The following is an 18,003-nucleotide window of genomic DNA, read 5'->3' on the forward strand; positions in this document are numbered from 1 at the left end:
CTGCTTTACCCCCTTTCATTCTACGTAATGCCTCACGTACCTCCACCACACTTACATTCTGCTCTTCTTCACTCCTAAAAGATGGTATACCTCCCTGGCCAGTGCATGAAATTACCGCCTCCCTTTCTTCCTCAACATTTAAAAGTTCCTCAAAATATTCTCGCCTTCTACCTAATACCTCCCTCTCCCCATCTACTAACTCCCCTACTCTGTTTTTAACTGACAAATCCATACTTTCCCTAGGCTTTCTCAACTTGTTTAACTCACTCCAAAATTTTTTCTTATTTTCATTAAAATTTCTTGACAGTGCCTCTCCCACTCTTTCATCTGCTCTCCTTTTGCACTCTCTCACCACTCTCTTCACCTTTCTTTTACTCTCCATATACTCTGCTCTTCTTATAACACTTCTGCTTTGTAAAACCCTCTCGTAAGCTACCTTTTTCTCTTTTATCACACCCTTTACTTCATCATTCCACCAATCACTCCTCTTTCCTCCTGCCCCCACCCTCCTATAACCACAAACTTCTGCCCCACATTCTAATACTGCATTTTTAAAACTATTCCAACCCTCTTCAACCCCCCCCCACTACTCATCTTTGCACTAGCCCACCTTTCTGCCAATAGTCGCTTATATCTCGCCCGAACTTCCTCCTCCCTTAGTTTATACACTTTCACCTCCCTCTTACTTGTTGTTGCCACCTTCCTCTTTTCCCATCTACCTCTTACTCTAACTGTAGCTACAACTAAATAATGATCCGACATATCAGTTGCCCCTCTATAAACATGTACATCCTGGAGCCTACCCATCAACCTTTTATCCACCAATACGTAATCTAACAAACTACTTTCATTACGTGCTACATCATACCTTGTATATTTATTTATCCTCTTTTTCATAAAATATGTATTACTTATTACCAAATTTCTTTCTACACATAGCTCAATTAAAGGCTCCCCATTTACATTTACCCCATGGCACCCCAAATTTACCTACTACTCCCTCCATAACATTTTTACCCACTTTGGCATTGAAATCCCCAACCACCATTACTCTCACACTTGATTCAAAACTCCCCACGCATTCACTCAACATTTCCCAGAATCTCTCTCTCTCCTCTACACTTCTCTCTTCTCCAGGTGCATACACGCTTACTATAACCCACTTTTCACATCCAATCTTTATTTTACTCCACATAATCCTTGAATTTATACATTTGTAGTCCCTCTTTTCCTGCCATAGCTTATCCTTCAACATTATTGCTACTCCTTCTTTAGCTCTAACTCTATTTGAAACCCCTGACCTAATCCCATTTATTCCTCTCCATTGAAACTCTCCCACCCCCTTCAGCTTTATTTCACTTAAAGCCAGGACATCCAGTTTCTTCTCATTCATAACATCCACAATCATCTCTTTCTTATCATTTGCACAACATCCACGCACATTCAGACTTCCCACTTTGACAATTTTCTTCTTCTTATTCTTTTTAGTAATCTTTACAGGAAAAGGGGTTACTAGCCCATTGTTCCCGGCATTTTAGTTGACTTTACAACACGCATGGCTTACGGAGGAAAGATTCTTATTCCACTTCCCCATGGATATAAAAGGAAAAGTAATAAGACCAAGAACTATTAAGATAAAATCAAAGAAAACTCAGATGAGTGTGTATAAATAAACGTGTACATGTATGTGTAGTGTGACCTAAGTGTAAGTAGAAGTAGCAAGACGTACCTGTAATCTTGCATATTTATGAGACAGACAAAAGACACCAGCAATCCTACCATCATGTAAAACAATTACAGGCTTTTGTTTTACACTCACTTGGCAGGACGGTAGTACCTCCCTGGGTGGTTGCTGTCTACCAACCTACTACCTATAATATATATATATATATATATAATTTATATTTATATATATTATATATATATATATATATATATATTATATATATTTATATATATATATATTATATATATTTATATATATATATTATATATATTTATATATATATTATATATATATATAATTATATATATTTATATATATATATATATATATATATATATATATATATATATATATATATATATATATATATATATATTATTAACACATCGGCCGTCTCCCACCAAGGCAGGGTGGCCCGAGAAAAACAAACTTTCATCATTCACTCCATCACTGTCTTGCCAAAGGGGTGCTTTACACTACATTTATAAAACTGTTAGGTAAGACACATATGCAACAGTTAGGTATCTTTATTTCGAAACGTTTCACCTACACAGTAGACTTCTTCAGTCGAGTACAGAAAAGTTAATAGAAGCAGAAGAGACTTGAAAACGATGTAATCAGTCCATCACCCTTGAAGTTTTGAGGTGGTCAGTCCCTCAGTCTGGAGAAGAGTATTTTTCCATAGTCTGAAACAATATCACCTCCTGGCGGTATATAAGGCTCCATCCTATCACTTCAACTCCATATTGTTTCAGACTATGGAACAATACTCTTCTCCAGACTGAGGGACTGACCACCTCAAAACTTCAAGGGTGATGGACTGATTACATCGTTTTCAAGTCTCTTCTGCTTCTATTAACTTTTCTGTACTCGATTGAAGAAGTCTACTGTGTAGGCGAAACGTTTCGAAATAAAGATACCTAACAGTTGCATATGTGTCTTACCTTACAACTTGTCGGTATTTTATACCATTTTAATATTCGTCTGTCAGACACTGCACCACAAGGGTATCTTGATACAGAACTGAAACCTACTTGGACAGTTATAAAACTGCAACAACACCCACCATATGACTTCCACATCTTAAATGTTACAACGATCGCAGAACATTTTCCGCTTCCTGTCTTCAGTGACTGTTGAACATAGGAGGAAAAAAAAGTGCTTTCAACCCTAGACTTGCTCCAGTCTAGCAAGTGCCTCTCCAACCAGGCAGTCATGAGTTGACTGTATTACCACTCACTCCTGCAGGCCAGTACCATTTCCTTAAATGACCTTCAACTTGCGCAATGCTTCAGTCACATTTTCGTGACTTACGACGATCATCTTTGGGAGTCTCATAGGAAATACTCTTGGAGCGTACTTAGAAGGTCAGATCTTTATGCTGAGATTATTATTATTATTATTATTATTATTATTATTATAAACAAAATGTCAAGAGATGGGCAGACTCATCTTAAGAGAGTGGACTTAGTACTGGGAAAACAAGCTGATGCTGATTTGATGATAAAGCTATCACAGAGGTAATTTTTTAAAGTCAGATAAAATTTCTTGGTTGCTCTGTCACTCCTAGAGAAGTTATGAATGACTAAAGTAGTTGCCATCCCTGATTTTTTTCAGTCACTGACTGCTGAAGCCATAAAATTATTTGTGGGTTTAGTGGGATTTCGCTGATCCTTTATTAGAAAATTTTCATCTATTGCAGCTCCTTTGGCAGAATTGTTCAAAAAATGCTGTTTTCAACGGGACCTTCAGTAAAGAAAGAACATTTCGAACACTAAAGTCATAGCCAACTTCTGTTCCAGCTCTTAATTTCCTGTTTTAAGAAACCTTTCTTTTTGGTGATATATGCCAGTCACTAGGGCAGGCGTCATCCTAGCTCAAAACACAGACGATAGGTATAAATCGCATTGCATATACCGGTAAAGTCTTTACTGAGGCTGAGAACTATAGTGTGAGAGAGCAGGAAACATTAGAGCTTTGCAGCATTTCCACGACATCGTCTGCCAGTGTCCAGCCTTGTCTTCACATGCCACTGATTTCTTCACTGCAAAATAAGCAATCTATGGGTAGGTTGACATGCTCGCTGATTATTCAAGCGTTAAATATTACACTTGCATGGCAATCAGAACGTGATCATTGATTTAATATTTCCTCACGCTAGTACGATTTTAGACGACTCTCCTTTTACAGAAGACGTGAAGGGAACTCATCGAAACAATCCGATATGGTCTTGTGTGATTAAGTCTCTGATTAAGGAAGATAAGTCGTTGCCAGTAAAGTCACCAGTACCAGTAAAGAACTTAGTTACGGAACAAGAGTTGAAACCTCTACCTCAAGTCCATCAGCTGGTAATTCCTATGATGTTAATAAATAAAACTGTGCAGGTAATTTACTACATCCCAGCTGTAGCTCCAGCAGTACACGATCATTCTGTAAAACAGGCTCAGCTAAAATTCTAGTGGCAACTGCTATCTCTAAGTACGATAACGTTGTGAAAAATGTATCTTGTATATGGGAAAATATACGAGAACCCAACTCCATTCTAGTTTATCCTGATACCTATGAAGCTGGAATGAGTTTTCTATTGACTTGTTGACTCCGGACGTTACTCCAAGGTAATGAACAAAGGTCCTTTTGCTACGGCAACTTGGCAACTACTGCAAATTAAACTGCAGAAATGTTCACAAGGGTGTTCAAAGAGACAATTTTGTCTGCAAACTACACCCAAATCTATTATACCACACCCAAATCTGTAATATCACACCCAAAACTGCAATACCACACCCAAATCTGTAATACCACACCCAAATCTGTAATACCACACCCAAATCTGTAATAATACACCCAAATCTGTAATACTACACCCAAATCTGTAATATTCCGCCCAAATCTGTGTAATGCTGTGCTTGATGAATTGTGTAATATTTATAAGATTGTACGTCATCATTCAGCTAGTAACGTCTTAGCGGTGCGAACGGATAGGAAATATGTGATGTATTAAAGAGTAACTATATATCTTAAGAGCTATACTTGTGACGAAGTAATTCCTATATTTAATGGTGTTCAGGTTCTCTTCCCCCCGATGCCACCCACACAGATGACTAATTCCTAGGTGCCTATTTATTGCTAGGTGACCAGGGGCAACAGGAGTCAGGAGACTGGTACATACATCTCGCCTAGCACACAATACATCACTGCTTGAGTAATTGGGAACCACAAGTTCGATAATTACAGGTTGTAGGAGATACTTTATGTTGCAGCGTTACTTCCACAATGCTTCCTGTAAATTTACGAATGCGACTTAAGGTTTAACACCGACAAGTAGATGACTAACTAGAGGTGTCGCCAGCACAGAAGGCTTTATCAGCCTAGTATTCAGACACGAGGATGGAGACTTTTTTACTGGAGCCAGTGGAAGAAGTGGAGAAATGCAGCAGTTGAAGACGTGGTCACATGTGGATGGGACTCACAAATGGAAGTAGATCATCCCTGTACCTATGATTTAATGAAGCCTAGCTGACACAGCAACAGAAAATGTTTTCTACAACTTGATTGCTAAATCTCTAGCGAACCTTATGAGCCTGACCTGCTCTCACTAGCAAGTACCGCCCACATGTGAGCACATCTTCAACTGCTGCATCTCACTTTTTCCACTGGCTCTATGATAAACATCTCCGTTCTCATGCCTCAGTATAAGACTGACACATCTTGCTGCATGGGCGAAACGTTTCTCAGTTTTTGATGACTAGGAACACTTGCCTAGTCATCAAAAACTACATTCATTAACTTTATTCAGATATATTACATTTCCACAATTGTCTCACATAATAACATACACCTAAATTACCTAAGATAACTCAATGAAGACAAAGCAATTATTTTCACTGGCTTGGGTTCATTAAAAAAAAAAAGCAAATTATAAATAAGTCTGGAGTACGTCTAGCAAAGATGTAGCGGGAGAAAGACAAAAACGTTAACATGTGAACGTCTGTCACTGGTGTGATAATGTTGTGTGAGGGAGAAGTGGAGGTTATTATTATTACAATCACAACTAAGCGCTAAACCCAGAAGGGACTGGAAGTTAATGATGTGTGTGACGGAGTGGAAGTCACACAGGCCAGCCAGAGTAGCTACACGCGCGCCATCTATGTTCACCTCTCACACTCATCACTGTATACCTGCTGTTGGTGGTGGTGTTAGTGGTGGTGGTGTTAGTGGTGGTGGTGTTAGTGGTGGTGGTGTTAGTGGTGGTGGTGTTAGTGGTGGCGGTGTTAGTGGTGGCGGTGTTAGTGGTGGTGGTGTTGCTGGCGTTCGTGGTGCTGTTGGTGGTAGTGGTGGTGGTGTTGCTGCTGCTGCTGCTGATGGTGTTGGTGGTGCCGGGGCTGCTCTTGGTGGTGCTGCTGCTGGTGGTGTTGGTGGTGCTAGTGACGCTGGTGATGATGCTGGTGCTGCTTAGTCATTTGTCCAGAAAATATCAACATCCTCTGTCTGATGTGGGTGAACCCTGCCCCGGAGGTTGTGGTGAACCCTGCCCCGGAGGTTGTGGTGAACCCTGCCCCGGAGGTTGTGGTGAACCCTGCACCGGACGTTGTGGTGAACCCTGCCCAGGAGGTTGTGGTGAACCCTGCCCTGGAGGTTGTGGTGAACCCTGACTTGGAGGTTGTGGTGAACCCTGCACCGGACGTTGTGGTGAACCCTGCCCAGGAGGTTGTGGTGAACCCTGCCTTGGAGGTTGTGGTGAACCCTGCCCCAGAGGTTGTGGTGAACCCTGCACCGGACGTTGTGGTGAACCCTGCCCAGGAGGTTGTGGTGAACCCTGCCCTGGAGGCTGTGGTGAACCCTGCCCTGGAGGTTGTGGTGAACCCTGCCCTGGAGGTTGTGGTGAACCCTGCCCTGGAGGTTGTGGTGAACCCTGCCCTGGAGGTTGTGGTGAACCCTGCCCTGGAGGTTGTGGTGAACCCTACCCTGGAGGTTGTGAACCCTGTCCTGGAGATTGTGGTGAACCCTGCCCTGGAGGTTGTGGTGAACCCTGCCCTGGAGGTTGTGGTGAACCCTGCCCTGGAGGTTGTGGTGAACCCTGCCCTGGAGGTTGTGGTGAACCCTGCCCCAAAAGGTACGTATACTGATAACTAATGAACAGTGATGACTTATAACTTACAAACACTAATGGCTGATAACTCATGAACACTGATAAGTCATGAGCAATAATCACTCATGAACACTGATAACTGATAACTCATGAACACTGCTGCGTAGCCAATTGTTACTAGTGTTAAACTGTCATACTGAGTGCGTTTCCTAGTATTCAGTTTCTCTCTCTCTCACTGTCTCTCTCTCTCACTGTGACTGTCTCTCCCTGTCTCACACACACACACACTTACCTTCCGTCTGGCGCGGCGAGCCGAGGGGCGGGTGACCGTCACCTGTACAAGACAAAGACAGGAGTGAATATGAAAATGGTGTACAATACCGACACATGTGCAACAGTTAGGTATCTTTACTCTGAAACGTTTCTCCGGCACAGTAGGCTTCTTTAGTCCAATCCTGAGAAGCCTGAACAAGCCTACTGTGTAGGGGAAACGTTTCGGAATAAAGATACCTAACGGTTGCACGTGTGTCTTACCTATAAAAGTCAGGTGTTATAGACATCACATCTGTTCCATGGTGTTGGAGGGAGGTGGAGGGGGGGGGGTCCCGCAAGGGTAAGGGAGGAGAGAAGACGAAGGTAGAAGGAAGATATTTAACTTGCATCTTAAGAATATTAAAGACGTGAAACACTCGATTTACGAGTCATAAACTGCATTTAACATGATATATTTAACATGATATTCGAAACATGATTTATTTAACATGATATCCTTGACATATTTAACATATACTAAACATGATTTATTTGACATGATATACTTGACATGATATATTTAACATATATATACTAAACATGATTTAACACGATATACTTGAAATGATATATTTAACATGATATACTAAACGTAATTTATTTAACATGATATACTAAACGTAATTTATTTAACATGATATACTTGACATGTACTAAACATGATTTAACATGATACACTTGACATGATATACTAAACATGATTTAACACGATATACTTGACATGATACATTATACATATGTAACACGATATATTTAAAAACGATATATTCAACATGATATATTTAACACGGTATATATAGCATGATATATGCTACATGCTATATTTAACACGTGTTTTTCATGCTAGATAATTTAACAAGAAATTCATTTTACAGATTGGCCTCAATGAACGCTACTGTTACACAGTTTACGGATCTATGTCACGTTTAACATGATTAAACATTTCTAGCACGTCATTAACCGTCCATGACACAGTTAACATGATTTAACAGTTCCAGTCACCTTATCAGTCGAGGCTGACACAGTTAACATCATCCTAGGGTATCATACACGTATTAATCTCACACGTCCTTGAGTAATTAACTGCTGGTTATTATCCACCTGAGAGGCAATTAACGCGTCATTATTATTATAACCAAGGGGGAGCGCTAAACCCGTAGGATTATGCAGCGCCTGTACGGGGGGGGGGATGTGAAAGGCATCCAGGCTTAATTCAGGGAACTGGAGCACAGATCCAATTCCCTAGATCAAGAGCCCCTCACCAACGTCAAGGAACCTTCCTTGAGGGGCATTAAGGTCCAGTTGAAGGTCATTACAGACTGGAACAACACCTTTGTTTCATCACTCAGTCACTCTAATGACTGAGGTCCTTCACTCTAGGAGAAAGAAACTTATAGCGATGTTTCGGTCCGTTAACAAGCTACACAGAAACGTCGTCAGAGTTTCTGTGTGAGAGTTATTTGTGTATTGTTCCAGTCACGGTGTTGTTCCAGTCACGGTGTTGTTTCAGTCACGGTGTTGTTCCAGTCATGGTGTTGTTCCAGTCATGGTGTTGTTCCAGTCACGGTGTTGTTCCAGTCACGGTGTTGTTCCAGTCACGGTGTTGTTCCAGTCACGGTGTTGTTCCAGTCATGGTGTTGTTCCAGTCACGGTGTTGTTCCAGTCATGGTGTTCCAGTCACGGTGTTGTTCCAGTCACGGTGTTGTTCCAGTCACGGTGTTGTTCCAGTCACGGTGTTGTTCCAGTCACGGTGTTGTTCCAGTCATGGTGTTCCAGTCACGGTGTTGTTCCAGTCACGGTGTTGTTCCAGTCATGGTGTTCCAGTCACGGTGTTGTTCCAGTCACGGTGTTGTTCCAGTCACGGTGTTGTTCCAGTCACGGTGTTGTTCCAGTCACGGTGTTGTTCCAGTCATGGTGTTCCAGTCACGGTGTTGTTCCAGTCACGGTGTTGTTCCAGTCATGGTGTTCCAGTCACGGTGTTGTTCCAGTCACGGTGTTGTTCCAGTCACGGTGTTGTTCCAGTCACGGTGTTGTTCCAGTCATGGTGTTGTTCCAGTCACGGTGTTGTTCCAGTCACGGTGTTGTTCCAGTCACGGTGTTGTTCCAGTCACGGTGTTGTTCCAGTCACGGTGTTGTTCCAGTCACGGTGTTGTTCCAGTCACGGTGATGTTCCAGTCACGGTGTTGTTCCAGTCATGGTGTTGTTCCAGTCACGGTGTTGTTCCAGTCACGGTGTTGTTCCAGTCACGGTGTTGTTCCAGTAACGGCGTTGTTCCAGTCACGGTGTTGTTCCAGTCACGGTGTTGTTCCAGTAATGGTGTTGTTCCAGTCACGGTGTTGTTCCAGTCACGGTGTTGTTCCAGTCACGGTGTTGTAGCTTCTTGTTCTTCCTGATGACTGTGACCGGTGACACACACTGATGACTGTGACCGGTGACCCACACTGATGACTGTGACCGGTGACCCACACTGATGACTGTGACCGGTGACCCACACTGATGATTGTGACCGGTGACCCACACTGATGACTGTGACCGGTGACCCACACTGATGACTGTGACCGGTGACCCACACTGATGACTGTGACCAGTTACCCACACCGATGACTGTGACCGGTGACCCACACTGATGATTGTGACCAGTTACCCACACCGATGACTGTGACCGGTGACCCACACTGATGATTGTGACCAGTTACCCACACCGATGACTGTGACCGGTGACCCACACTGATTATGACCAGTTACCCACACCGATGACTGACCGGTGACCCACACTGATGATTGTGACCAGTTACCCACATTGATGACTCTGACCGGTGACCCACACTGATGACTGACCGGTGACCCACACTGATGACTGTGACCGGTGACCCACACTGATGACTGTGACCAGTTACCCACACCGATGACTGTGACCGGTGACCCACACTGATTGTGACCAGTTACCCACACCGATGACTGACCGGTGACCCACACTGATGATTGTGACCAGTTACCCACACTGATGACTGTGACCAGTTACCCACATTGATTGTGACCAGTTACCCACATTGATGACTGTGACCAGTTATCCACACTAATGACTGTGACCAGTTACCCACACTTATGACTGTGACCAGTTACCCACATCGATGACTGTGACCAGTTACCCACATTGATGACTGTGACCAGTTACCCACACTAATGACTGTGACCAGTTACCCACACTGATGACTGTGACCAGTTACCCACACCGATGACTGTGACCAGTTACCCACACCGATGACTGTGACCAGTTACCCACACTGATGACTGTGACCAGTTACCCATACTAATTACTGTGACCAGTTACTCACCCTGATGACCGTGACTAGTCACCCACACTAATTACTGTTAGGATTGTTACTGTCGTGATGAAGTTCCTGGTGGGCGAAACGTCTTCTCAGTGCCATAAATCGCATGCTTTGTTTCACTAACATACTTGACGGTATATTAGACTATCGGTATACATGGTATACATACTTGTCAGTATATAAGACCAGTGGTATACATACTTGACGGTATATAAGACCAGTGGTATACATACTTGACGGTATATAAGACCAGTGGTATACATACTTGACGGTATATAAGACCAGTGGTATACATACTTGACGGTATATAAGACCAGTGGTATACATACTTGACGGTATATAAGACCAGTGGTATACATACTTGACGGTATATAAGACCAGTGGTATACATACTTGACGGTATATAAGACCAGTGGTATACATACTTGACGGTATATAAGACCAGTGGTATACATACCTGACGGTATATAAGACCAGTGGTATACATACTTGATGGTATACAAGACCAGGGGTATACATACTTGACGGTATATAAGACCAGTGGTATACATACTTGACGGTATGTAAGACCAGTGGTATACATACTTGACGGTATATAAGACCAGTGGTATACATACTTGACGGTATATAAGACCAGTGGTATACATACTTGACGGTATATAAGACCAGTGGTATACATACTTGACGGTATATAAGACCAGTGGTATACATACTTGACGGTATATAAGACCAGTGGTATACATACTTGACGGTATATAAGACCAGTGGTATACATACTTGACGGTATATAAGACCAGTGGTATACATACTTGACGGTATATAAGACCAGTGGTATACATACTTGACGGTATATAAGACCAGTGGTATACATACTTGACGGTATATAAGACCAGTGGTATACATACTTGACGGTATATAAGACCAGTGGTATACATACTTGACGGTATATAAGACCAGTGGTATACATACTTGACGGTATATAAGACCAGTGGTATACATACTTGACGGTATATAAGACCAGTGGTATACATACTTGACGGTATATAAGACCAGTGGTATACATGGGAGAGTAAAGAGATGAGACAAATATTAAAGAGAGCACAGAGGCGAAATAAAACGGTATCAAAAACCCTTATACAGATAATGACAAGTAGGAAACACAACATAACACAGAGATCCAATGAGTTCAATTCCACGGTATAATCAGAGGGAAAGAGACACAAGTAGAGTTCACAGAAGTAGAGAACACTTAGATACGCAGAATAGTGTCACAGCTGTTGTTGTTGCTGGACCTGTGCCGTAATGCGATACAGTGTGCCAGCTGCTGATTGTGTTCCCGGTGTTACTGAAGAAGCTGGGACAGCTCTGGAAATGCGTATCAGTACCTCAGCTGGCTCGGATTCTGTTTCTGTTGGCGCAGTTCTAGAAATAGCTTGTACCGGTGATCCTGGTACGGTTGCTGAAGACAGTGCTAGTGTGGATCTAGAACTTGTACCAATCAGAAATCCAGCCCTCCAAATTTCAAGCCAACAGAAATCAGGACTGCAAATTCTATGCATGGGGTATCAGCAGGCGTGGAATATGTGGAGAAAACGAATGGGACTTGTACTTTTAACCATAAAAAAAAGTGACCTCCTATAACTTTTTCACTCTAAAATGTGTTATACATACATCCATGAAAAACAAATGCTACACCAGAAACTGCCCTGCCACTTGAAGGGACAAGGAGGTACAGAGCCCACAAACCCTGGGAAACAAACCATGGTAGTATTATTATTATAATCAAGGGGGAAGCGCTAAACCCGGAGGATTATACAGCGCCTAGGGGGGGATGTGGAAGGCATTCAGGCTTAATTTGGGGAACTGGAGCACAGCTCCAATTCCCTAAATCAAGAGCCCCTCACCAACATCAAGGAACCTTCCTTGAGGGGAACCATGGTAGTAACAACCACTCAGCAGCAGGAAATTTTTCAGTGCCAGAAAGCAGGAAAAATGGTAAGAAATGACAAAAACATTCAACCACCTCAGAGCCTTGTTGGAGCAGAGGCACATTCGGTGGCCCGCACTCCAAAACCATAGATATGAGTGTCAACAAAACAAAAAAAAAACCTCCAGCAAGCCATTATTACTACATTATTTGAATTTACAAATCTACAAGGCCTCAATTAAGCCATCCACCAACAATAAAATACCTTTCATCAGTATCCTGATAAGAGTCATATGCGATTTTCGCGACTTTCACGGAGACCACACAAAAGACCACTTTGACAACGAAATGTGGATAACAGGGTACAACTTATTTAGACGCGACAGGAAAAACAGGCAACAAGGAAGGGACGAAGGAGTTGGCCGGTACGTCAGTCACTTACCTGCACATATTTACTAAACACCAGAAACGATGTAGAGTGGAACCTCGGTGTTCGAACGTACCGGACCTCGAACAAATTTGAGTTCGAACAATTTTGTTCAGAAAAAAAATGAACCGATCTTTGAACGTTTTACTGGAGTCCGAACACGCTGACTTGTTTAAAATTCAGCTGTAAAAAGTGCCTTGAAGTGACCTCTGACACTGACCTAACTCTCAGAAACTTTTGGAAGAGTCAGTTCAACATTCTCCACTGTGTGAGGCTGATAATGAAAGCCTGGGAAATACTGTTTCGGGTATCGAACTTTTAGCAGTTCGAACACCACCTACGAACCAATTAATTTCACGTTGGTAGAATTACGACAATATATTATGTAGCGGCTTGATAAAGCTCCTGGAAAGCGAAATGTTGCCAGAGTAAAATGTCACATTAGTTGCACTTGTGTCCTTTTATCTAACAATTTCAAACACCGGGGTTCTACTGTAGTTGAAGTTTTGGCAGTAAAGACTAAGAACCAAAATCTGGTCATTGTGGTTGTATATAAGCTGCCAGATGCAACTTCCCAACATTTCAAGGAACATCTATTAAAAACTGAAAACTGTCTGGTAAATCTTCCAACCCCAGACCCGAACCTCTTATAACAACAACAACACCAATAATAATAATAATAATAATAATAATAATAATAATAATAATAATAATAATAATAATATCTTTGATTCTACAAGTACATGTACAAGGTATACAGTCCTAGCTGACATCAATGACATACTACTATATAGAAAGCCACTTGTTATGCGGAGCATTTCGGGCAAATTAGGTCAGTTTTGTCCCAGGATGCGACCCACACCAGTCGACTAACACCCAGGTACCCATTTTATGCTAATGGGTGAACATGGACAGCAGGTGTCTTAAGGAAACACGTCCCAATGTTTTCCAGCCGTACCGGGGATTCGATCTTCGGACCTCAGTGTGTGAGCTGAGTGCACTAGCGATCGAGTTCGCTGATTTCAATTCAAGACATTTAAAATGGAAGAATGTAGAAAATAATGTTATAACAGACATAATCCCAGGAGGTAACTCAGGCGAAAATTCTCACATAAATAAGCTGTTGAATCTCTGTAAGAAATACACATTAAGCCTAGAAATAGTGGAGCTAATGAATAATCAAGACCCATTACCTTCACTAATGAACGATCAAGATCATTACCTTCACTAATGAATGATCAAGATCAATTACCTTCACTAATGAACGATCAAGATCATTACCTTCACTAATGAACGATCAAGATCATTACCTTCACTAACGAATGATCAAGATCAATTACCTTCACTAATGAATGATCAAGATCAATTACCTTCACTAATGAATGATCAAGATCAATTACCTTCACTAATGAACGATCAAGATCCATTACCTTCACTAATGAATGATCAAGACCCATTACCTTCACTAATGAATGATCAAGACCCATTACCTTCACTAATGAATGATCAAGATCAATTACCTTCACTAATGATCAAAATTAATTACCTTCACTAATGAATGATCAAGACCCATTACCTTCACTAATGATCAAGATTAATTACCTTCACTAATGAATGATCAAGACCCATTACCTTCACTAATGAATGATCAAGACCCATTACCTTCACTAATGAATGATCAAGACCCATTACCTTCACTAATGATCAAGATTAATTACCTTCACTAATGAATGATCAAGACCCATTACCATCACTAATGAACGATCAAGACCCATTACCCTCACAAATGAATGATCAAGATCAATTACCATCACTAATGAATGATCAAGACCCATTACCCTCACTAATGAATGATCAAGACCCATTACCCTCACTAATGAACGATCAAGACCCATTACCCTCACTGAGTGATCATGACTCATTACCTTCACTAATGAATGATCAAGACCCATTACCTTCACTAATGAATGATCAAGACCCATTACCTTCACTAATGAATGATCAAGACCCATTACCTTCACTAATGAATGATCAAGACCCATTACCTTCACTAATGAATGATCAAGACCCATTACCTTCACTAATGAATGATCAAGACCCATTACCTTCACTAATGATCAAGACCCATTACCTTCACTAATGAATGATCAAGACCCATTACCTTCACTAATGAATGGTCAAGACCCATTACCTTCACTAATGAATGATGAAGACCCATTACCTTCACTAATGAATGATCAAGACCCATTACCTTCACTAATGAATGATCAAGACCCATTACCTTCACTAATGAATGATCAAGACCCATTACCTTCACTAATGAATGATCAAGACCCATTACCTTCACTAATGAATGATCAAGACCCATTACCTTCACTAATGAATGATCAAGACCCATTACCTTCACTAATGAATGATCAAGACCCATTACCTTCACTAATGAATGATCAAGACCCATTACCTTCACTAATGAATGATCAAGACCCTTTACCTTCACTAATGAATGATCAAGACCCATTACCTTCACTAATGAATGATAAAGACCTATTACTCTTACCCATTACCCACTCGTGTTTTAACTCCTCGTTTGTATATTACGTGGCAGTACTGAGGTGTTGTGATCGTGGAACTGAGAGTACCTGAACACACGCCTGCCTGAGTCACCACTCAGTCAGTTACTGACCTTCGACCTGCTCACACCTCCCTCTCTCGTGACCTTGTCCTGGCTGATCACATCCACCACGCTTGACTTCGTGTTCCCACAGCAAAGAGACCGCAAAAGCCAGTTTTGTTTGGCATTACCCTTCTCTGCTACCTGCTGCCTCGCTACTAGTGCACCTACTGCTGAACAGCCAGGAAGGATTGTCCAGTAGACAAGCACTCTTAACTTGTTCCTCATCTTCATTCTCATTATCCTCGTATCCGACAGAGACAGGGACAATAATCAAAGCACCGTATCTTCCTTTGCAGACAATATTAAAGTCGTGTATTAATGTTGGTAGTATTACCGACAATATGTTAGGTAACGGCTTGATAAAGCTCCTGGAGAGCGAAACGTTGCCACACCAAAATGTCACATTAGTTGCACTTGTGTCCTTTTACCTAAAATGTTAAAGTCTGCATGAAAATATATTCACTGAAGAAATAGTAACATTTCTAGGTGGATATGAACCAAGTTTTGCAGTGGGCCGAAGAAAATAACATGACATTCAACGCAGACAAATTTCAGTCACTACGTTATGAAAAAAAAATAACTGCTGAAGAAATCTAACAACGCCAACATTATTTTATGGAAAACATACCAGGGGTGAAAATCTGAAGCCGATCAGAAAATGCATTCTCCAGTTAATGCATGGATTCCAACAACTGCAACTGCCCGCACACAAACTAAATTTAATGGGTTGTGTCCTGGCCGCAAGATGCATCAGACGTTTAATATTAAAACCATTCAGAAGAGGTACACTCAAATATGATGAATTAAACACATAGGCAACACTTGAGTATTTTAATTATGAAAACGCTTGGCCACACAGTGACTTCATTAGTCTATTATAAAGAAGAATGGGGAAGATGAGGTGGAGTGTGAGGTAATTAAGTAATCATCCATTCTGGCATTCACCATTCTTGGTAGGTAAGACACATAGGCAACAGTTAGGCAACTTTATTCCAAAACGTTTCGCCTACACAGTAGGCTTCTTCAGTCGAATACAGAAAGTAGGCAGGAACAGTAGAAATGTGAAGACGATGTAATCAGTCCATCACCCTTGAAGTCGTAGAATTTGAGGTTGTCAGTCCCTCAGCCTGGAGAAGTTCAGTTCCATAGTCAGGAACTATCTGAAGATCAAGCGACAGTGCGGAGACTTAAATACTGTCGGAAGGAGAGGTGCAGAGTAGTAGTAGTAGTGAGAATGTAGCCACTGAGAGGTCAAGTCCCTCTCAGATCCAACAGTTCTCACTTGAAAGGGTTGTCCAAGGTGTTTTCTGTACCAAGAGGCCAAGTGTTGCAGTATCTGACAAGATGAACATCAAAATGGTATATAATACCGACAGGCATTGTATACCATGTAGGAAGTCCATCACCCTTCACAGGAAGGGTGATGGACTAATTACATCGTCTTCACATCTCTACTGTTCCTGCCTACTTTCTGTATTCGACTGAAGAAGCCTACTGTGTAGGCGAAACGTTTTGGAATAAAGTTGCCTAACTGTTACCTATGTGTCTTACCTACCAACCTGTCGGTATTGTATACCATTTTGATGTTCATTCACCATTCTTCTTTGTATTAGCCTGATGAAGCCACTGGTGGGCGAAACGTTTCCACAATAAAGATACTCAAGTGTTGCACATCTGTCTAATTCATCAACTTGCTGGTTCTTTAAACTATTTTTCTACACTCACATATACTTAATGTGATTTAACGTCAACCGAGATTTCACACTTTTTAACACGTAAAATAGTGAACCCTACATACTTAAATTACACACTCCACCGTTGGTGATGTAGAAGACTACTTCTCTGAATCTTTCAGGATACATCGTAGAGCATTTTATAAATTATCCTAGCCATTGCCTTAGTGATTATTGGTAAATAAGACACGAGGGCAACACTTAGATATGGTCAATGAAGATCATTTTCAGTGACCATTAACTGGCCAGTGTTGTGTTCCGATTATAATCTGAGGCTGAGAAGTGTACGACAGTCATTAACTTCTTGAACTGAGTAGTGTGAACTTCTTGAACTGAGTAGTGTGAACTTCATGAACTGAGTAGTGTGAACTTCTTGAACTGCGTAGTGTGAACTTCATGAACTGAGTAGTGTGAACTTCTTGAACTGAGTAGTGTGAACTTCTTGAACTGAGTAGTGTGAACTTCATGAACTGAGTGGTGTGAACTTCTTGAACTGAGTAGTGTGAACTTCTTGAACTGAGTAGTGTGAACTTCATGAACTGAGTAGTGTGAACTTCATGAACTGAGTGGTGTGAACTTCTTGAACTGAGTAGTGTGAACTTCTTGAACTGAGTAGTGTGAACTTCATGAACTGAGTAGTGTGAACTTCTTGAACTGAGTAGTGTGAACTTCTTGAACTGAGTAGTGTGAACTTCATGAACTGAGTAGTGTGAACTTCATGAACTGAGTAGTGTGAACTTCATGAACTGAGTAGTGTGAACTTCTTGAACTGAGTAGTGTGAA

The 18,003-nt window shown here is 41.5% G+C and overlaps 1 protein-coding gene across 2 annotated transcripts in view; it reads right to left on the reverse strand.

Annotated features, from left to right (window-relative positions):
• peb (pebbled) overlaps positions 1-18,003 on the reverse strand; it is a 589,367-nt gene that overhangs the window by 343,759 nt on the left and 227,605 nt on the right. For both annotated transcript variants that reach the window (XM_070094713.1, XM_070094714.1), the window contains exon 2: positions 7,108-7,149. In XM_070094713.1, the coding sequence (XP_069950814.1) occupies positions 7,108-7,149 (42 nt within the window). The remainder of the gene's footprint in view (positions 1-7,107; positions 7,150-18,003) is intronic.

Source organism: Cherax quadricarinatus, chromosome 47 (assembly GCF_038502225.1).
Source record: "Cherax quadricarinatus isolate ZL_2023a chromosome 47, ASM3850222v1, whole genome shotgun sequence".
Lineage (NCBI taxonomy): Eukaryota > Metazoa > Arthropoda > Malacostraca > Decapoda > Parastacidae > Cherax > Cherax quadricarinatus.